The sequence below is a fragment of the Protopterus annectens genome, chromosome 2.part0 (assembly GCF_019279795.1).
Source record: "Protopterus annectens isolate FY-2018-M chromosome 2.part0, PAN1.0, whole genome shotgun sequence".
NCBI lineage: Eukaryota > Metazoa > Chordata > Ceratodontiformes > Protopteridae > Protopterus > Protopterus annectens.
The window spans coordinates 105,918,272-105,941,834 of NC_056728.1; the positions used below are offsets into that span (position 1 = coordinate 105,918,272).

A 23,563-nucleotide genomic window follows, 5' to 3' on the forward strand; every position below is an offset into this window, starting at 1 on the left:
ATAAGAGCCTCAGGGCCAGTAGCCTAGTAACCTCCTATGATCCTATGTAACCCCATATGAATTACAGAAGGAGGCAATTCTATGTACATTTTAGGTACTGAGAAAAGCACTCTTGGCTAGCATCAAAGACTGAAACAATATTAATTTCATGAACTCTAGTACTATCCTGACTTACAAAAGGTTTCCCTTACCACCACAGTATTAGAAATTAAAATGTGAAAAGAAAAGAACAGTATATTGAATGCAACAATAACAGCTAAGCAAGTAACAGCCAGCACCTATGAGTTCCTCCAGGCATAAGAGATGGCCAGCAACATTTTTCCATAACATGTGCTTCAGATCTGTAAAAACAAACAAGTCAGTCAGTGGTCATGCAAGTCTGTCAGTCATAAAGTTTTTTTTAAGTAAAATATAAAACTCCTTGAAAGGGATATACTTCTAAATATCAAAGTACACAAATCACTAACGGCTAACAATTGACCCCAAAAGACTGAAAGCAAAACATTGAAAAAAAGAAAAAAAACTTTTTTTACAGGTGTCTCTGCTCCCCCCTGCAACCCCCCAAGGAGGAGGTTGTCCCCCCGTCTCCCTTCTAAATATATATATATATCAACTCAAGATTGCTCTACAGTGGAGAAAGGACAAATTCCTCAGTCCCCACTATGTACAATCTTGTATGATCTTAACACTAACAGAAGCAATCAAATGAGTTTCAATCACTTCTGCCGATGTTAAATACATTCAGGATTATGAACATTCAGTTATATGGAGTGTTTCCTTTGAAAGAGCTGGTTGACTAGCTTGTACCAAGACACTGCTGTCCACTACGTGCTGATGCTCAAAAATGGTGGAAACATGCATTCTGAACATGGAATGGCTGAGACCAAAGTCAAACAGATATCTGAAATAGGGTAACCATGCCCATCTCTTGTAGCACTGTTGAACTGAAGATTAAAATAGAAGAATGCATTGTTTTCCATGGTCAAAATGTAATTTTAGATGTCACAACCAAAAAGGACCATTAGCAGAGAGACACCCCCCGCCCTAATTCTCAGTTCCAGAAGCAGGTTAGAATCTGGCTAAGGGAACATACCAGCACATTCAATTCCCTGAATGACTGTGAGGGTGATGGAAGTGATAACCTGCATAAGAGGTACAAGTGTATGTCAAGTACCACATCACAGATCCATTATATGACTGAAGTGAAACAGCCAGTGTCTTACCCACCATTCCAGAATTTGAAAGTTAATGAAGACCACCCATTAGCTCAAACAGATTTTTGTGTAGTCTCACTCTCTCTCTCTCTCAAGGGGCCAGAAAAGTATGCATTTCAGAGGAGCTCATGCAAGCTTCCTAATCATGAATGGAGGATATGCTACTGGAATCTGCAACAGACTTTATAGAAGGAAGGCTAGCCACAAAGTGAAGCTGGCTGGAAAAGTCCACTACTCTGCATCCCAGTGACCTGGTCCTCACAAAAGGGTATGGTCAGCAGCCTGAATTAACAGAAAACTCTCAGCATCTACTGAAAGTGCCTTCATTCAAAAGGGCAGGGAAGAATGTAGAGACTGCTATGGACCCAACAGGTTTTGAGGGCATTCAAGACTTGGTCCATCTTTGTTCACTTACCCTGAAATCTAATGCAATGACATCTGTGGCCCTTATCCAATCTATGTTTTCACAACTGGGATGCTAAGGCTATGTCTTCTGATGCTCTTTCTTTTCACAAGGATGTCAGACATTTTAGAATATTCAGTTCTCCAAAAACAGAAGACTCCAAGTTGGGAACTTCTGCAATGCTGGTTTACCCTGACAGCCTGAAACTACAGAAGGACCCAAGATAGGGGTGCCACTATACAATCCTTTGACATGGCCACCACAAGTTCTAGTTCCATGCAATATTTTTTCATAATATTTTTCAGATGGAAATATGTCTTGATAACAGCTGACATATGTCCCTTCAGCATAGTCTACCATCAAATATCATGCCCAGGTCATTCTTAGTTAAAGACAAAGAGCAAGTACAAGGATTTAGTCTGTTTTTTTTTTTCAATAGCAAATAATTTCATTTGGAGACAATGAGTCTATAGGTGCAACCAACTGATTAAGAAAGGTCTGAATAGCGTGTTTTGAGTGATACATACGATGAATAACATAATTAGTATTTACATGCTGACTAGCAAGCAGTTCAGTGAAAATAAATGAAGTTTGGAAGTGTGCAAAGTGAACAGGTTTGCAAATAATTGTCTCCACAGAAGCCTTAGTACTTTAATCATTAAATGTAATGGGTAGCCAGTGCATGTTTTCCTAAGGAAAAAAGCTAAAGTTTACTAAGAACATGGATGTTCTTTTTCACAGTAAGCTTTCAGCATGATTAAACCTATCTTTATGTTATACCTGTGGGTGCAGCTGTTTATTTCCTTAAAGTGGAATACATCACTTTTTTGTTTGGAAAGTTTACATAATTTTTTTGCATCTACTGTGATTTTTTTTTTGTTTGTTTCTTCAGTGTTTGTATTGACACAAAAAATCTGGGAAAATGACATGAGATCGAACAGAGAAGATGAACAGCCACTGTATACATTAGCCTGCTAAAAATTAATATCTGTAAGTTGCACACAGAAACATATATTCAACAGAAATGTCATGTATGTGAAAGTAACAACTTTTTAATCATAATGGTTTCTTTCTGTAATATTAGCATGGAATGTAAATGACCTTGGAGGTAGAGAGAAAAAGCAGACAGTGTTGAATTATATTAAGAAGTGTTAAGTGCAAATAGCCATGTTACAGGAGGAGCAGTTTTATAGAAGTGAGGACGAAAAGAACAAAAGAGGGTAGGTTTCTAAATAAATATATGAGATTATTTGATATGGAAGATTCAGGGTATGATTTCAGAGTGAATTTACATATTATTCCTCAGTATACAATAGACTACACTGGATATAAATTATATTTTACAGGGCCATGCATATTTAATTGAAAGCTCTGACACATCCAATAACTATTTTGGAACATGCAACAATAAAAACTAAGATAAAGATGCTAGCTAATGAAGAAGAGATGATACGCTGGTGCTTTTCCACTTATCTGTTAAAAAAGAGGAATTTAAGGAATGGGAAAAGGAAATAAGTACAGTGTTATTAAGAATAGATACTTCTTCACAAACAATAGCTAGCAAGTAGGATAAAATGAAAATGGAGATTAAAAACATGTTAAAAATAGGAGGGAAAAATACAGGAAAGAAAAATAGGAGTTGGCTAGTGGGGATGACAAAGCTTAAAGTATTGCCACAGAAAGAGACCCTTACACAACAAATGCAGAGTTGTAAAGGGAAAATGAGGGCACGTTTGAATAATATGCATGTATTTGAAAGTATGCTATTAAAGCAAGTATATTCTGAAAACTACAGAGCATGAAAAGTTTTTGAACAAAAACTTAGGCAACAGAATGCAGAAAGGGTTGTCAGCAAAGTTAGGTAGCTTGTGAGAAGGAGAAATAACCAGAGATCTTATAGAGGTACCAGAGATATTTTATATATATATTTTAAACAGTTGTATAAAGCAAAGGAATGTGGTAACCATGACAATGCAAAAATTGGTATATTTATTTATTCCAAGGTTAGAGAAAGGGGAGGCTCAACAATTAATAGCTAAGGTAAGAGAAATGAGATAAAAATGGTGATATATAGTCAATCAAAAAGGAAATATCTACAGAAATATGGTATTCCTGTGAAAGTCTTAGACGATAATAAAGTTATAAACATCTGGAAGGGATTATTTAGCAATATTTTAAACAGGAGGGAGATGAACCAACATTGTGGAAGAAATCTGCAGTGGCCATATTACCCAAAAAGAGGAAAGACCTTTCAGACCTACCTTCATGTAGACCAATTTAAATTTGAAAAAAGATTATAAAGTGATTATGTTTATATTAGCTAAGAAAATAGCAAATGTGTTGTGAAAATTGATAGATATGTTTTTTTGGAGGAAGGCAAACATTTGACAACATTAACAGAACAACATGATCCAGATGGCAGCATAGTATAACAAAACGGTTTACTATCAAAATGTTGAAATTCACATGGTCGATGTTCAAAACGTCGAAAATCATTGCACCAAATGTTCAAAATACCGAAAAAAGAAATGTCTAAATTTAAATGGTCGAAAAACACCTGTAAACTAACACTAGTGTTTTTGCACCCCCCCACACCCCCTGCTACTTATATATTACAACTACGAGACTGCACAATAGCGCATACAAGGGAAAATCCTTGCCCTGTTTGCAACATAATGTCAACAGGTAATTTGCATGCACTTCCTGTCGACCAAATGAAGTACTTAATATTCATGTGTTGACCATATGGGTCGATCATATGAATGTTAGACCAAATGAATTTCAACATTTTGATAGTAAACCTAACAAAACACCACCATTACTGGTGGGTCTTGATGCAGAGAAGGCATTTGAAAGACTTGGATGATTCTGTGAGTATAGTAATAGCATCTGTGTACCTTGACAGAACAATATAGTTAATAAAAAGAATATATGACTGTTCTGAGACAAGAATTTAGTTGTGAGGATTCCTCTCAAACAAACTGTGTTTGAACAGATGACCAGGCAGAGATGTCCTCCTCCTCCTTTATTTGTTTTATATTGAGTCATTAGCAAAGAAAATAAGGAATAACAAATTCAAAAATATAACTGGTGTGGTAATAATGGAAAGCTGGCTTTATCTGCACATGATATTATTTTGCATTTGATAAATCCAAACAATAACATTTCTGTGTTCTGAGACAGTTTCAATTCTTTTTGAGACATTAAATGAAGATAAAACAAAGAAGACAGTAATTATAAACTATGTACCCTATGCATGAACTGATTCAGCAATATGCATATTTATGGCGACATGATAAAAAGACGTATTTAGGTTTATGGATTAAAATGGATTCTGGTATTGAAGCTAAGGATATGTGGGAAAAGACTAAACAAAAGATAATACAAACGCTAAGAAGCTGAAAGCTCTTGATTATTGACATGGCTTGGGATAGGAAGATACTAGCAATGGAAATGTTTTCATCCCTTTCATTTTATATGCAAGTCAGGTGTATTTTTACTGACCACAGGAGAAGTTGGGGCAATCATTAATAAAGAGTTGAAGGAATTTATTTGGAGGGAATTAAGGCAAGAGTTAAATGCAATAAGTTGATTCTTGTCAAACAACAAGGTGATTTAGGATTACCTGATTTGAAGGGATACTTTAGAGATGTGCAGTTAAGGCTCATATAAGTATGGAAGTAGAAGGTTATAAACCAATGCAGAAAGTGATGATGATAAATGGGGGTGGGGGGTCACAAAGTAATGAGAGAGACTAGGATTTCAGATGCAGGTCCTTAAGGAGAATAACAACACATAATATTTGGTTCATAAAGTAGCAGTAAGTATTCTAAGAATAAAGCCAACATGGAAACCATACCTCTCAACTGTACAGATTTTCTCAGAATGTACAGATTTGTGCCTCATATTTTGGGTCTATTTTTCATAAACTTGTGGTTTTCTTGCAAATTAGTGGGAAATCATTTAAGAATGAAGTTAAAAAATAATGACAGACATTTCACTTTTAGACTTCACACCATTTAGAAAATTCATACTAATTTAAAACAGGTTATTCTATTAACTTTCTAAGTTTGTAAGAGCAATAGTTTAAAAATTGTCCTTATTTCTGGGCCTTTTCCCACTTTTATTTATGGCTTTGTCCAGATTTCTTGCTCTAACAAGTTGAGAGGTATGATGGGAACCGAGAAAGGGGATTTTACCAATACAATTGACTGTGAGTACGGTGTGCAGAAAAGAAAAGGAAATAAGCAAACCAAAATACTGGGAGCAAATAACTAGGGAGGAAAAGACAATACAGTGGAATGAGGAAAACCAGAAGTTTGTACTTCAGGTTAGAGACTGCCTTCCTTACCACAGATTGATAACAGAATGCAGGCAAAGAGAAAGCAACAAGGGGCTGCTACATGGAAGTCCAGTTCTGGCAGAGTGTTTAGTCAAGCCTAGAAAAGAAGCTCCCGTTAAAAAGGAAAAATTAATAGGGCAAAGAACATATTGCATTATAATTAGAAAAATAATTTGGAAGAGATTAGAAAAAAAAAGTAGGAAAGGAGAATGGAAAGGATGTATAAAAAGGAACAATGTCAAGACATCTGTATGGCTTAAGATTTTGGAATGGAAGTATTTGTATAGTTATATTAATACCCCAAACAGACTCTAGGGGATTTTCCCTCGGGTAGATAGCAAATGTTAGAAGTGTGATGGGAATGAGAAAAGTAATTGAGAACACATTTTTGAGAATGATATGAGTTGGCAGATTTTAAAAATTCCCCACAAAATACTTATCAGAAACACTGGGGTAGCGAATAACTGTAACCAAGAAAATGATTCTTTTGAAATGAGACACATGAACAGAAGTGCCTAGACATAGTAAGGTCTTACTAAGTTTAATGCTACTGGCTCCCAAAAAAGCAATTACTAGAAAATGGAAATCAAAATTTAAACCAACTGTAAATTAAATATTGAACATTGTATAGAAGATAAAAAAAAAACTGGAGGTGAGATCTTTAGAAAATGGAAGGAACACATTATATAGAAATAAATACAGTTAGTGGGTACAATACATGCAGAATAAAATGTTCAGGAGGAGACAAGTTTAAAGGAAGGCAATTCATATAATGGAGTGAATGAAAATTGTTAAAATTATATGTATGCTTCATGAAAATTAAGGAAAATGTTATTATGGTTTGCTGTATTTCCTGATAATGTATTTACAGTTTTTGTCATATTTTAAAATGTGATTATTCACTAAAATGTTTTAAAAAAAGAATCATGTTGCGATCATGTACTTGCGTCACAAATTCAAATTGATTTCACATAAGTGATAAGGAGGCATGAACCACCATCACCTTGTTCTTTGCTAAGTTGAAATTCAAATGATTCTCAGATAATTAAACAAAAATCCACTCCAAATTCTATTTGTGTAAAAGTCAGCAAAGAACCATAACTGTAGAATTAAAGTTGCATGTTGTCAGAATATGAGAGACAACAAATACCTCTCCCTCTGAGAATCTCTTGCAGGGACAGCAAATAAACCAGGAATAACAAAAGAAGCCAAGATAAGACCTGTGACAGCCTACATCCTAGATCATAACCCCGTAGGAGCAACCCAATAGGTATGAGGTAAACCACTCAAACTCTTCTCTAAGATTAACAAGAGTAGGTTTTAGAATATCCCATCAAGATCCAATTTTCCTCAATGTACAGTGCCTCTGAGATAAGAGAAGACAAACGTGGAATATAATGAATGATCTCAAACATCAGATCACTTGCACTTCAAATAAATTCTGCTTCAGTATTATGCCAAGACCAAGTAGGTCAATAGATGATAAATAAGAATATATATATCTATGTAAATGCAGAGACCTGGTGATAATTCTCTAGAGGTCTGGACTTAGATATGTCTTTTTAAGGATGGGGATACCCAAAACCTCTTTTTAACATACTTAGTCTCAAATAGAAATGGGCAGTCTGAAGAATAACTGGTCCAAGAGCTTTAATATAAGACTTCTACTGGACTAGCTGGGCTTTGATCAAGTCCACAGTAAGTAGTACATAAAGATGAAACCAATCTTATCATCATAATCAGCATATGCAAACTCAAACTAGCAGAGCTCTGATATCTAAAGTCAAGATCCACTGCTCTCACAAACATTGCAATCTTAGGAAAGGAGCCACTCTCGTGCAGCATCCTCAAGCTGAAAGGAAAAATGATTACTAGCAGTAGAAACCTCAGGGGACAAATAAGCTTACATTTGCATGATATTTCTTTCTTATAAGAAGCTGAGTGCATAGCAACACTAAGTATGTCCTCAAGCAGACATGTCTTTCACCAGTGGCATTCCAGCCTTCACCCAAATCCCTGTATCACTCAGAACTCATGCTCAGACCAAGGATCATGATGAGTAGTAGATCCTGGATGTACAGCAGACAAAAGCATGGCATATCTGGCAGTTAGCAAAGGGGATTAAGACAGTCAGCTGTTAACAAGCTGCTTCCTATAGCCCACTGATTAATTCCACTCTGCCTCCATTTTCTTACTGTGTGACACTCAGTAAGTCACTTAACCAAGCATTGCTTCCAGGCTGAGTCTAAATCAGGTCTACTCTGATCGGAGTGCTCTACCCCATTTAAAAATAACAAATAAATATAAGAAAAAATAAATATGCTTCCAACATACCTCTCAACCTGCAGACATTGAATATTAGTACAAAGGCCATTGAAAAGTAGGGGCATACAGCCAAAAATCTGGTCATCTAATTAGCATAGTATATGAATACCAAGTAGCAAATAATTCTTCCCATTTCCACTGGGAATGTGGGATACTACCCAGAAACATGCTTAAAAATAGAGTGATAAAATGATAGAAAAATTGAAAAATATAAACACATTATCAAACAGACAGTGTAAAATCTGTAGACTTTAATGAACTGTATTGAAAACTCTACCTCACAATGTCATTTGTTTTTGTTTCTGAAAAGGGAGGTGCAAGATGTGTGCCCTCTTTCTTTACATTATTGGTGACACTGGTATGTTGATAATAAAGAGTGGTTTTTGGTGCACTTTATTGCCTTCAAAAAATCTTGTGTGATAAGGAGGATTCAGAAAACTGTGTATAGGATTAAATCAGGCCTAAAAATAGGAATGCTCCTTTTATATAGTGACAGTTGAGAATTCTGACATATAACAGGCAAGTTATAGCATTATTAGATGTTACAACAAGTGAATCATGGTGTTCAGATGAAAGAACTGCTTTTATTTTTACTTTAATTAAAGGCATTTATTGCTTTATTTAGTCTTCCTGGTTTCTGTGGTTGATGTGTTTCTTTTTGGATTGTGTTTTTGTTAATGAAAAAAGTGAAGCATCACCAATTTCTTTTATAACACTTTGAAGCAATCACTTCCATGTGGTCTGTGTTCTCCACCACACTAACATGGAAAGTATACTATAGATCTGTGCATCCTCACTTTCCACACTGTCAGAGGGGAGTATTCATTGCTTTGTCATTTTTCTCCTTTCCCCTCACCAGCTTCTTTAATGTGACTTAATCAACTCAGGTCTCACAGTCAGGGCTTAATCTTTTTATGCCAAAGAGCTGACTACATAGGTTGTAGATTTTGGTGATGATGACCTTGTCTAGTGTATGGTCTCAGTTGTCTAGAGGACACTTTGATATATGCATTGGCTGGCCTCTATTGTTGCCATATTTTTTAAGTAATCCTGTAGGCTTCTAGCTTTTCACACATTCTTCACGTAGCAAGATTAATGTAATGGCACTTGTGGAACTCTATCCCTTTGTCAGCCACGATAAGCAACGGAAGTGCAGGTCTTGACTAGTAACTTAACGATGCCAAGGATTCTTGGAAGAATCAAGTTTCTTTGCCACCAAATATGCAATGCTCTCTTATGATGCCAACGAAGTGGCAAAAATAAACAAGAATGTGGATCTAGGTGCTTCTTATGCTAGTACATGATGTCACAGTGTGCAACAAGGCCTCTCTAAGCAAAACATGAAATGCACCAACTTTGCTCAGAGATGGTCCTCTGAAGAGTAAATCTAGCACACTATTTAGAGAGTCTCTCATGGGAAGATCTACTGCTTACCTTTCACTGATATATCCCTAAGAGTGAGGAACAGTATTGTTCTCAATATGCTCAAGATGTTGCCTGCTTAATCCTTATATATATATATAAAACATTTCTAAAACCTTTTCATTTTCATAGCTTTTAAACTTACCATTCCCAGAAATACCATCTCTTCTTCCCGTTCTTTCTTGGTTTTCTTTCTTTGTACGTAACCACGCCACAGCTAAATGAGAGCAAAGAAAAAAAACACTGATTGAAAACAGTTACTAGGAAATATATTTAGCAAAACAAAGTAATAAAAGCAGCAGCTGGCAAAGTGAAGTAGAGCATGCTAATTGTAACTGAATAAAGAAAATGTTTTATAGAGCTGTGCAACTTTGCAAAGGGAAGTAAAGTAATTACAGTTTACTTTCCAGACCTTAGTTTACATGAAATATGTTTACTGCTGCTTCCAGTGAATGCAAGTGCATGGTTTAATGCAATTTGCTGATCTTACTACACTGAGCCTCTTTTAAGGTACAAAAAGTACCTTGTGTCTGTACGAAGTATTAAAAAGCGAGCATAAAAAGCTGATTCTGCTCTGTATTCCAAATGACAAAATATGTTACCACAATAAACAGGACACGCTGGAGGGATAGATTCCTGTCCCAGAGACTTCCTATACTCTGGAACAAGCTACCCATCTATGTCAAGCAAAGTTCTTCATTAGCACTCTTCAAGAAAAATCTTGATGAGTGGATGGGAAATAGGAAATACACCCCGGGGATCACTTCTGTGTCTCTGCTGGACAGTGGCACAGGAAAATAACTTTCTTGGGTGGCGTAAGCTATGGAACCTTGCTGGCTAGGCTTATGTAGGCCCTTGGGCCGATAGCCTAGTACCTACCTATGAACCTATGTACCTTATCAAGAGTTAGCTGTCTTTTGTTCAATTTACGGGAGCAGATATTTCACACATACACACACACACACACACACACACACACACACACACACACACACACACACACACACACACACACCTTAATTTCAGGTTCTGCATAATATTCTTTCAAGACAGATTTGCAAATAAATATATAAACTTAGTAGCAATTTTATTTCTGCAATATCACAATTCTTTATCAAAATAATGCTGAAACATTATTTTAGATGTGGTTGTAGTGAATATATGCATAACACTGAATTCTGTATCGTAATTAACATATGTATAGCTAAGAAAAATAAATTACAAGTCAGTGCTGTGGTGTAGAGGTATAAAGCCCTAACTGCAGCCCAGACAGCCTGTGTTCTATTAGCAGCTTGTGCTTCTGAGGTGCTTGCAGGGAAGGATAAGCATGGCTATCCTAATGGGCGGTGTTCATTGAAGACACTCCCTAGGGGGCCGTGTGGTCCACACAGTCGAGAAGCCCTCAGATAGTGTTGATGAATGCAGAGGAGGGCATGCAAAAATGATTAAGTCATAACATAACCCCCTCTGAAGCAATTGCCAGTACTGTCACCCATACTGCCTTTAACATCCATGCCAGCCCTATTATTCTTGTGGCTGCTAAAAAAGCAATTTCTAGAAAATGGAAATCAATGTCGAAACCAACCATATTTGAAGTAGTGCATATTTTAACAGAGAAAAAAGAACTGGAAGTGGGATCTTTAGAAGAGAGTAGGAACAAATTACGTAAAAAAGGAAATTGTGGGAACAATACATGCAAAAAATGTTTCTGAGGAAGAATGAGGTTTAAGGAAAAGTAGGAACTGACCAACTTATGTAATGTTAGATTGATTATGTTTGTAACTATGAACATGTTAATATGGTTTGCTTTCTTTTATATAAAAAATGCAAATTCCCCTATATCACGTATAATAAAGGTGTTAACAAAATCCATGCTGGCTCAGCTCACTTGGAGAAAAAGATCAGAGTAGGAGCATGGCTCAGCTCACTTGGAGAAAAAGACTAGGGGAGGAAGGAGAAGAAGAAGAAAGATCCAGTCATGAACGGAAGCACTGGCATGATCTAAAAGGATGAAGCAGCAAGGGGTGGGGGAAAAAGAAGAAGAAGGGAAAAAGGAAACAGAATTCACCTAAAAGACCTTAAACACATTTTTTTTGCAAGTGACTCCCTGCACTTCCCCAGTGTATCTGGCTAGGTCCTCCTGGGTACATAATAAATACTCAAACTACAACGTGTTCAAAGTCCATTTTATCAAACAAAATGTAAAAATGTACAAACAGACAAAAATAAAGTTGTAAAACCACTGGTTTCTGCAAGGAGACAAGCCCCAATGCACCCTCCCATATGGGGGACTACATTCCTCAAACCAGTGATAACTTTAATATAACCATATGAGGAACTGTGTACCCCTCCCCGCTGGCTTAACTATACCAAATCCATGATGCATAAACTAGGCTAAACTGAAATTTCCCACATCTCTGCTATTCATGAATTTTTTCCACAATATTAGTCTTTCCTTCATTCTTTTTGAGTTGCATTTTCTACAATGGATTTACTTTGAACAAAATGCATTTGAAAAGAATGCATTTCAATCAATTATGATGAACCCCTCCTATTATTCCTCCCATTACTGATATGTTTCCATTCTCGGATCAGATCACTTCAGAGAAAGGAAGTAATAACGGTAATAATACTAATAGTAATAATAATACCCATTTGTTAACCAAGTAGGCCAGCCGTACACACAGTCCCTTTTCAGAAGCAACTCAGATGCAATATATACTCTAGGGAAACTTGTTGGATCATTACATTACAAGCAGATAGGGGATCAGGGTTGAATGAAAAAGCATCTATTAAGCCTGCTTTAAGAAGAAGGAGATTGCATAAATAGTTTTTGTATAAATAGTTTTTGTATTAATAAGGTTATATTTGGTTTTATAATGCATTTGATTATTCATATCAACATACATAAGTATGCATTTTCCATAAATTTTTATATGTTCAGGTGTTGATAGTATATGCACTTTTTCTCGTTTTTAAGCTTTTTATATAAATATATATTTATTTTTGATATATATTCATTCCTTATTATTCCACATTTTTATGTCATGCTCCGGTTATCAGTTTTGTTTTTATGCTAAAATTGTTTTGATTTGTTCTTTACCTTTAAGAATGTGTGTCTATTAATTGAATTTTAGGCGGGCTTGCATGTGTATGAATATATAAAAGAGTTTGATGCTTTTAGTGGTCACAAGGTCTGATGAAGCTAATTAGCAAAAGCGCTCACCTATGTTAATAAAAGTTGCTCGTTTTTAGTCATACTTCGTATTTTGGATTTATTTCGCACTACTTAAATCCTGTGGATTATCCGTTTGTGATTTTGGTGCTGTGATAGCTCCTTGGCTTGCACTTTTAAATACTTTGTTAACTCATCATTTAGCTTTTTTCCCTGGGACTGTTGGTACTGTTTTTCTGAGTAAAAATATTATGACTCTATAGTGTGCAAGGCATAAAGTAGCTCTAGAATGAAGCCACAATAAACATTTCCTCAAATGATAATCGTAGCATATCTGTATTCAAGAGCAAAAGGCAGATGTCTATCAGCATAATAAAGAATACATTTACACTAGATGGACCAACTTCCCTCCTGCATGTGGGTCTCTCTACAGATACTTTAAGGGTCAAATGGGATTTTTCTGTACTGAATTGTTTGCTATTAAAATGAAAATACGTGTATTCTGAAATAATGTAAATAAAGCAAGAATGTTAAAATGATGAATGGATCATTATATACTTATGCATATCATTAGCCAATGACTGTAATAAATGGTGTATTTGCCTTATGTATGCATAGATACCTATATAAGTTCATAAGATCTGTGACTGTGCTCATTCTTGAAACACTAGGAACACTGATTCCATAAGATTGGGTATGAAATTTATATCCGATGCTCAATCAGCATTTTTTTTTTTAGTTTCAAGGGTGTTACACTAATGAATCTTAATCGACATATTATTCTACAACACAGTCATCAGATTTGAAATAAAGGAATATCTTTACCATGAATTACATAACAGTGTATGAAATTTCATATTGCTATGTCTTAATGCTTTTTCAATTTCTATAAACCTCCGTAATGAATACAATTTGCAATACATTAATATACAAGGTTTTGTAAGCTAAAATGAATTTTCCTCTTTTATACCTATAGTTTTAAAATACTTTTTTAAATATGAAAAAACCTTCACAGCAACTGGTAAAATCCAAAAAGCTTTATTGTTCCACACACCAGTTGAGCACTTTCTTCCCTACTGTAGGGACTTCATCAGAACAGTTTCAGTTTTACAACCCAATCGTTTTATGTAAATAAGCAACCAATTAATTATGCTAAACACTTACATAAAAAAACTACAGAGACATAAAAACAAGATGGATATAACAATTATGTGTATACAACAATTCAAAACATTACATGGCAATTACATATCAGATAAATTAACGTTCACTATAAAAACTTTAAAAATATTCACTCAACTGTCTAAAACTAATTATGTTACCCTAAAATATTTTTTAACTTCAAAAGTCATGCAATATTCACATTTTCTTTAATACCAGGTGTCTGGGTGGCATTCAGCCTTAACTGCCACCTTAACTCACAAAAAATGTGGTCGTTATTCTCAGATATACACCTACTCAAGGCGTTAGTCATTTTGTTGTTTCTTATATCCAATAAATGTTCCTTAAACCTGTCCTTAAATCGTCTACAGGTTTTGCCACATAAAAAGCAGGGCATGACTGGAATCTAGCCACAAATACCACATTCTTACTGCAACAGTTTAAGTGCCCTGCAATGTGTATATACAGTCCATTTAGCCTCAAATACTCTGGGGTTTCTCCTATATTCATATAACAATTCCCCATTCCACATTTAAAATTCCCCCATTTTCTGCTAGAAATAACCCCTCCTTCATTTCCTTTCGATTCTAACAAATTTTTGAATGATCTTTCCCTCCTAAAGACAATCACGGGAGGAGATCCTACGTTTTGTGCAATACATTGATCATATGACAAAATTTCCCAATTACGCCTGAGTATTTCGACAATTCCATCTGCATTCAAATTGAAAGTGGTAATACAACTAAGCTTCCTCTCAGGCTCCTCCTTTCTGACCTGATAGGTTCTCACCAACATGGGTGACTGCTGCACCACCCCCATAGTAAGTTCTTCGCTGGTGAGATCAGGCCATCGGTCTGTCTCATTCGAAGTGTCTGTCCCATCAAACCCCCCTGCCATAACCAGGCTAAAAAACTGACTACAACCTTCTAAGGGAGTATATCAGTAGCTTCACACCACCATCCCTCTCAGAGGATGCAGACAAATATGCTGAACAGTATGCCAGTGCAGTATACAAGTATCTGTACAACTGCATGGACTCAGCCATACCCAACAGAACTAAAACCTGCTCCTCAAGGAAACACAAATGTATGTGGTGGACATCCTCTATCAACAGGCTTTACAACAAAAGGAACAAACTGTTCTCCAAGGGTAAAAAGGCACAAATTCCCAATTAGAAAAACTCCCTCCTTAGCCTCAACAAGCAAATTAGATCACTAGTGAAAACCTCCAAAGCCAATTATCAATCAAAACTAGCCTCCGAAACAAAGGCTAACCACAAAGCCTTTTTCAGTTATGTTAGAAACCTCCATGGCAAACCCCAGGTTTGCTGGAATTAGTTCTTAATGGTGCCACTTACACTGATCCTGTTGACTTAGCCAACCTGCTAGTAGATAGGTTCAGCCCAAACTTCACCCCCCTCTCCCCCCCAAAGGCCCATTCAACATCCTCAATATTTTCCCTGCACCTCACATCTCCATAGATCAAGTGTAAAATGCCCTATCCAAGGCAAAAAACATAGCTTCCACGTGATCTGACAGTATCCCAGGCTGTATTCTGCAACATCTCCATCAAGAACTAGCCTCGCCATTGAGCACCCTATTCAACTATAGTCTAAGTACAGTCTTCATTCCAGCAGAGTGGAGAACTGTCATGGTCATCCCTTTGCACAAAGGTGGTGCCACTACTTTCCCTGGTAACTATCGCCCCATTAGTTTGACAATTCTGATCTGTAAGGCCATGCAGCAGATTATTATGGACCTCATAAACAAGGACATAGGTAATCTCCAAGCACTTGACCCCATCCAGTTCAGATTCGTCAAGGGCAGATCTTGCTTGTTGAACCTGGTTGACTTTTTTGAGACTATCATCAAGGCAGTGGATGAGGGAAAGTCAGTAAACACAGCTTACCTTGACTTGGGCAAAGCCTTTGACACCATTCCCCACTTGGGCATCATTGAAAAGCTAACAGAACTTGGTATAAATCCCTATCTCATCAGGTGGGTGGCCAACTGACTCACTGATAAGACCCACAAGGTCAAAATAGGTGTCACTACCTCTGATAGCAGACCTGTCACTAGTGGTGTCCCCCAGGGATCTGTCCTGGGAACAATATTGTTTGGTATCTACTTCTCAAAGGTCCTGTCAAAGACAAAAGGCCTGTGGCTGACCAAGTTGGGTGCTGTCATTGACTCCCCAAATGATGTTAACCTACTTCAAGAGGGTCTCACAGCAACAAATGACTGGTGCCAAAGTCATGGCCTTAAGGTAAATGCAAAAAAATGTATTATCATACCATTCGGCAAAAACACGGCCCCTACTGATTACCACATTAGCGGCGACCCCCTAAGCACACAACCTGTGGTGAGTGACCTGGGTACACAAGTTGACAACAATCTCACATTTGACCATCATGTAATGGCAGTGGTCAGAAAAGTCTTTTACTTGGTTTATCTCATAAGGAAAGAGATTGCATCCAGAAAAAAGGAGATTATTACCTCTCTGTACCTGTCCCTCATTAGACCAATAATTGAGTACAACATCCCGTTTGGTATGTACCTCTCCAAACACCTGCACCAACTGGAAAGGCCACAGAAATACCTCACAAAGAGAATCCATGGCCTCTAACACCTGTCCTATGTGGACAGGCTGAAATCACTATCACTCTACTCTGTATCGTTCAGATTGCTCAGAGGTGACCTGTGTCTCATCTACAAGGCAATCTCAGACACTACTCTACTAGAGATGCTCCATATCCGTAAGTCTAACTCCTCAAGCAGTACCCGATTGAAAGGCTTAAATCTAATATGTGACATTAACAACACCTGCTGGAGAGACAGGTTTGTCTCCCAGAGACTGCCCCATCTCTGGAATAGACTCCCCACACACGTCAAGCAAAGTACATTGCTGACCCTCTTCAAGCACAACCTTGATGAGTGGATGGGCAACCACAAATTTGTCCCAAGGGTTCCACCTGTGTCCCTCATTGACAGAGTGCTGATTCTGGTTTATTTTCTGGAGATAAACTCTTGGCTAGGCTTGTAAGGGCCCCAGAGCCATTAGAGTAGTAATCTCCTATGATCCTATGTTTTTTGAGATTGTAGCTAGCTCATATGTGAAAAATATTCTTTATTGTCCACTGAAATTACTGAATGGTATAAAACTGTATTCCTGTATGCAAAAAAAAAACTTTTTAGAAGTCTTTTATCCAGTTAAATTATATGCTTGATTACACGAACTACGCTAGGTCCCAATTAATTTGGATAATTGACTCTCTACTGTACGGTGGAAAATTAATCATGAATCCAAAGAGTAACTCCACCTTCCCTAGAGTTTTCTCTCAAGCATTCATATTTTGTAAAACCTTTAAAATTATAATCAGTAAAGTTCCATGATTCAACAACTGCTATAAGTCTGTATTGCTCTTTATCATACTTATTTCCAATACCCTGTGCATTATAAAGATAGCAATTTACAATTCCATCAGATCTGGAAATCATATGCTTTTCTTTCGTATAAAACCTCTAAAATATATAAATATATATATATATATATATATATATATATATATACTCAGATATTTCCCTGAAGCATAAGATACTCCATGCGGGTTGGATGAAATGTTTCAGTTGAAAATAACTTATTATCTTGTAATCAATCCTCCCTATACTTTATTAGTTAAATCTTACAGACCAGTGCTAATTGTCTTAACCAGTTATTACACGTATGCGCTTTCATGAACATGTAATACAGCCAAGACTGTAATGGAATAATTTCATTCCATATATAATGAACTTTATTATTGAATTCTTCATGTGGTATATTTCAAATAATTTACTCCCAAGTGAACAATAAACATGTATTTTGGTAAAATATTATAGATTATTTTATTAACATCAGTTAATTTCAATCCAAGCAATGAAGAAACTGTAACTGCTTCTCTATTTAAGTTGCAGAGTTGACCTACAGTTGGTTTCAACACAGAATCCCCAAGTACCAAACTTTCTTGGCAAAAATCTTTCAAAGAATATATATTATTTGAAACTCCTAGACAATTAGTTTTTACTTTTTATTAGACTCTGAACCTGCATTCCATGAATCAAAACTCTTTCAATTCCTTTTCCAAGTTGTAATATTTTTATTATCATTAAAGTAGACTAAGAAATCAATGCCAGTCTCTGTGAGTAATGGCTCTTTATTGTTAGAAACATTTTTTTCAAACTCAAAATTATTCTTTGAACTTCTTTTAACCATTACCACAATTTTTCAGGATAAAGACCACAACTGGGTGCCTTGTTTCTAACAACTTCTGAATTTTGTACATCATTCATCTAACAATTTTTATGTAGTTTTCACTAGAATCCATACTATTTTCGTCTTCACAATTTTATTTTATTTGACATTTGATTACCAGGAAAGTCTGACTGGTCATAAATCCCATTTTCAATTGAGGCCTAGGAAGAAAAGCACCATAAGCAATACAGATTTATATTATTATAATAACAGTTAATAAATGCAATCACTGACAAGGTGATAAACATGGAAAATTAAGCATGATAAAAAATAGTGTATTAAAAGCACACTTAGAAACATATAAATAATAAAACAATAAAGGTACAAATTAGTGAATACAATTCAAGTGAATTAATTCAAGAGAGTATAGAAAGTGAAACCAGATGCAGTAATTAGGAGAGATGGGTAGGACAATGGCAGAGAGGATAAATGTGTGGAACAAGAAATGGTGGGTACTAAAGATTAGTAAGATATAGTTGGAGAAAAAAAAACATGAGAGAGAGGCAGAAGATAGGAAAAATATGAGGCAGAAGAGAGGTGGTGATAGGTTGGAGAATAAGAAAAGTAATAGAATGGAAAAAGAATTACTTAAAAAATATTAGCCAGGACTGAAATGGGTACAGAGCCAGGAGTTGTGAAGGAATTCATTTAATGATTTTTTTTGAACATATGACTATTATGTATGTAAACATTGTCTGTGTCTGTGTCTACATTCCCCCAGGGAGGAACACAGAAACCTTAGACAACTTATTATACTGGTTATCCAATAATTACCCCCCAAGAAAAAAGAAGTTATGTCTTACCATAACGTTCCATCTGTATTGTTGATCCTCATTCAGTCATTAACGCATGGGTATCGGTTCCGAGCTCGGAACCGAGCAGGCCATTTTCCAAGCTCGAGTCAGCTTCAAACTCTCGAGCTAAACTCTTACCCACAATCCCCCTCTCCCTGTTACCTCAGATTGAGTTTGCAAGCCAAAGAAGGTAGAGGCTACCTCTGGTAAAATAACCTAAGAGAGCCGGATGGTGAGATCCACTAGAAACTACTGGAGGGGGAAGGAGGAGGGTCGTAATGACTGAACGAGGATCAACAATACAGATGAAACATTATGGTAAGACATAACTTCTTTATATGATATTGTTAATCCTCGTTCATTCCTTACGAATGGGACAGAGTCCCCAGCTACCTCTATTCCTGAGAGGCTCTCATGGAAGGACATTCCTGAGCACCATAGAACCAAAAGATGCTCTTCCCCTGGAGGCCAAATCCAATTTGTAATGATTGATGAAGGTATGAGGCGTAGCCCAAGTTGCAGCTGCACAGATGTCATGTAAAGAAGCTCTGGCATGGAAGGCAGCAGAAGTTGCCACCGACCTTGTTGAATGAGCTTTCATGGTTGTAGGCAACGAGATATTGCATTGTGTATAAATGAAGGTCACACAGTCCTTCAACCATCTAGCTAATGTGACCTTAGCAACAGCAGATCCTAATCTAAGTCCAGAAAAGGCCAAAAATAACTGGTCAGATTTACGAAAGGCCTGTGGATATCTAGGGTATGTAGGCAATACTCTCCTCTGTTTGAATGATTGGGAAAGAAAACTGGCAATTCAATGGTCTGATTAATGGACATTTCAGAGATCACTTTTGGTAGAAATGATGGATTAGTTCTCAGAGACACTCTATCTCTATGAAAAATCAAGTATGGAGTCTTGATACATAAAGCTTGAAGCTCAGAAATACATCTGGCAGAAGTAATGCCGACCAAAAACAAGGTTTTCCATGACAAATATTTGAGGTCGCAAGAAGAGGCTAGTTCGAAAGGTGGCATTGTCAGAGCTTGTAGAATTAATGATAAATCCCATGGATGGATAGGCTCTCTAAAAGGTGACTTCAGATGATTCACACCTTTTATGAAGTTCTTGCACAATTTGTGGGATATAAGAGAGGAATCTTGGACACCCTCATGAAAATTAGAAATTGCAGCCAAATGAACTCTAATGGTAGAGGCCGATAGACCCGATTGGAAAAGGTCGGCCAGATAGTCTAGTATTATCAACACTGGTGCTGAGAAGGGATCTACTTGTTTATCTTTCAGCCAACAGGTACATCTTTTCCACTTGCTCAGATAAGTAAGTCTAGTGAAAGACTTATGAGATGCAATGAGAATATCACATACTAGTAACGAAAGATCATTCTGCCTGGCAAGCAAGGGAATTGGAGTAGCCAAGCCGTGAGCTTCAGGCTGTTCAAGTTGGGATGAATCAGGTTTTGTGGATGTGAGATTAACTCTGGGGTTGGATGGAGAATCTATGTTCGATCTAGTAGGTGAGGCCAAAGGAAGGGGAACCAAATCTGTCGAGGCCAATATGGTGCTATGAGGATCACCTTGCTCTTCAACTGACGGGCTTTCTTCAGAAACTGGAGAATGAGGGGAAAGGGTGGGAATGCGTAAAGAAGACCCGAGGGCCAATCGTGGACTAGAGCATTCCTGGGTGACTGTCCCAGAGGGGAAATCAGGGTGAAGTATTTGCTGCATTTGTAGTTGGTCGGGGATGCAAAGAGGTCGCAGCAAGGACGGCCCCAGTGGTGGAAGATCTCTGCCACTATCAAGGGATTCAGGGACAACTCGTGAGGTTGAAGAATGTACCTGCTGAGTCTGTCTGCTATCACGTTGGAACTCCCGGGAATGTGCATTGCTAGAAGAAAACGGTTGGTAGCCATCGCCCATTGCATATCCTCATGGCCTCTCGACAAAGGGGGTAAGATTTGGTTCCACCTTGCTTGTTGATGTACCAGACCACCGCCATGTTGTCTGATTGAATCACAATTGTCCCAGACAGCAGCAGGGCATGGAATGCTTGCAATACCAGAAGCACTGCCCTCAGCTCTAGAACATTTATATGCAGATGGGCCTCCAGTTCGGACCAAGTGCCTTGTGTCCCTGACATAGCCCCCCCACCACATCAGGGAGGCGTCTGTGGTCACTGTGGCCTTGGGTTGCTGGGGGGAGAAGGGGCAAGACCATTGTGAGAGATTGTGTGTCATCCTCCAATTTAAATCCTGTTTGCACCTGTGGGTTACTCGAATCATGGCTGAAAGGGATACCATTGGGTGAGCAGTAGCCATTGTAGAAGCCTCATGTGAAACCTGGCCAGGGGGACAATGGTGATGGAGGCTGACATGGAACCCAACAGTTGTAGAACTGAGTGAGCCGTGGATTTCTCCCTTGAAAGGATTGGAATCAGTTGTTACTTTATCCTTAACATTCTGTGCTCTGGAATAGCAGCTCTGCAGTTCTTTGTGTCCAAGATAACCCCTATGAATTCTGTCAACTGAGATGGGGTGAGATTGGATTTTTGCCAGTTTATGGTTATGCCTAGCCTTTGTGCAGCGAGGAGAGAGTATGCCAGGGCTTCTTCCAGTAGATGTCTGGTGGGGGTGGAAATGAACCAGTCATCTAGGTATGGAAACACCTGGAATCCTTGAAGTCACAGGTGAGCTGTGACAACTGCCATGCACTTTGTGAACACTCTGGGGGCTGTAGGGAATCCGAAGGGCAGTACTCTGAACTGGTAGTGAATGGCTCCTGCACGGAAGTGCAGAAATCTTCTTGATGGCCTGTCCACTTTTATGTGGTAGTACTCATCTTGAAGATCTATCGAGCACATCCAATCATCTTTTTCCAAAAGCGGGAGGATAGACTGTATTGCGACCATCTGGAATTTTTGTACTCTCACAAACTTGTTCAATACACTGAGATCCAAAATTGGTCTCCAAACCCTGGTTTTCTTTGGCACCAAAAATAGTCTTGAGTAGAATCTGGATCCTATCTGGTCTGGAGGGACTACTTTGATGACTCTCTTTCTTAGAAGCTTTTCTATCTCTAGTGCTGCTTCTTCCCTTTGACTGAGTGGAACGTTGGGAAGGTTTTTGAAGGGACAGGACAAAGATTGAAGGGGATATGATAACCTCTGGTTATAATCCTTTGTACCCAAGAATCGGTGGTAATGGTTAGTCAGGCAGAAGGGTACAAGAGAAACGTCCCCCAACTACCTCCAGAGGAAAGGAGTTGGGCCTCTCTTCAGGAGTGCTGGTAGGATTGGCCAGGGAAAGAATCCCTGGAACCCCGGTTATGTGGACCCCCTCTACCCCGAAAGGAACGCCTTCCCTGTGAGTTTCCACCTCTGCCTCTAGGGGAGAACTCGGCCTGTGTGTTACAGAAAGGGCCCTGAGATTTCTTGAACCATATCTTCCCACTCTTTTGGTTTTAGGAGAAAGCACATTGAGGGGAAGAATAACAGACACCTACGGCAGAAAGGGTCTTACCGTCATGTTCACATCTGGCCAGTGTGCTTTTAACTTTGGATCCAAACAACAAGGAGGCCTCAATGGGGGCATTAAGAAAGGAAGCCTTAAAGGGTTCCGCAAAATTGCACAAGCGCATCCAGGCGTGTCGTTTCAAGACCGCAGCTGAACCCGCTGCTCTAGCTGCTCCTTCTGATGCGTGAGATATCAGTCGTATAGAGGACTTAGATACTTCTCAATGGTGGCCAGCTGAGAGGCCACTTTGTCACGAACCTCATCAGATACGGCACCAGCCAAGGTTTCAGAGAGCTCAGAAATCAGATCCCATTGAAGCCTGGTAAAGTGTGCCATATAATTCAGGGACCTGATAGTAAAGGTTGCTGATGCAAAGGTGCGCTTCCCTATCCTGCCCGGGACTCTTTGTTAGGTGGATGGGCAGTCTGGCTTTCTTCTTCTGCCAGATCCTTTTTTGTTGCAGCTGCCACCACCAAAGCATCCACAGGAAGACCTTTTGACCAATGGAGATCCATAGTAGGAGGGGACAAAATCTTATCTGGCCTCGAGGGAATAACTTTGACAGTGTCAGGAGCCTTCCAAGCATGCTGCACGATAAGCCGGACAAGTTCATCTGCAGCTGGAGTAACCCAGGAGGTAGGGGGCCGGGCACGAAAGGCCTGCAGGAACACAGATTCCTCAGAGGTCAGATTAGAGGACTGCCAGTCACCTCTCTCTTTCAGGATTTCGAGGATATCACCAAAGGATACCTCAGAGGGTGACCAAGGGTATCCTTCCCCCTCATCAAAATCTGTGTCTTCAGTGAGGGACTCCTCTGTAGAGTCCATGTGCTTCCTCTTACACAAACTTTTCCGGTGGACTTCCTCAGCAGGAGAAGCTGGAGAAGACAGAGGAAAAGGGGTTTCCTGTG

At 38.2% G+C, this 23,563-nt stretch overlaps 1 protein-coding gene across 1 annotated transcript in view; it reads right to left on the reverse strand.

Moving 5' to 3' along the window:
- The window catches only part of LOC122792707 (dynein regulatory complex protein 11-like), a 785,298-nt gene that overhangs the window by 82,003 nt on the left and 679,732 nt on the right, over positions 1 to 23,563 (reverse strand). The window contains exon 5 of the mRNA XM_044060292.1: positions 9,852 to 9,923. Coding sequence (XP_043916227.1) covers positions 9,852 to 9,923 — 72 coding nt within the window. The remainder of the gene's footprint in view (positions 1 to 9,851; positions 9,924 to 23,563) is intronic.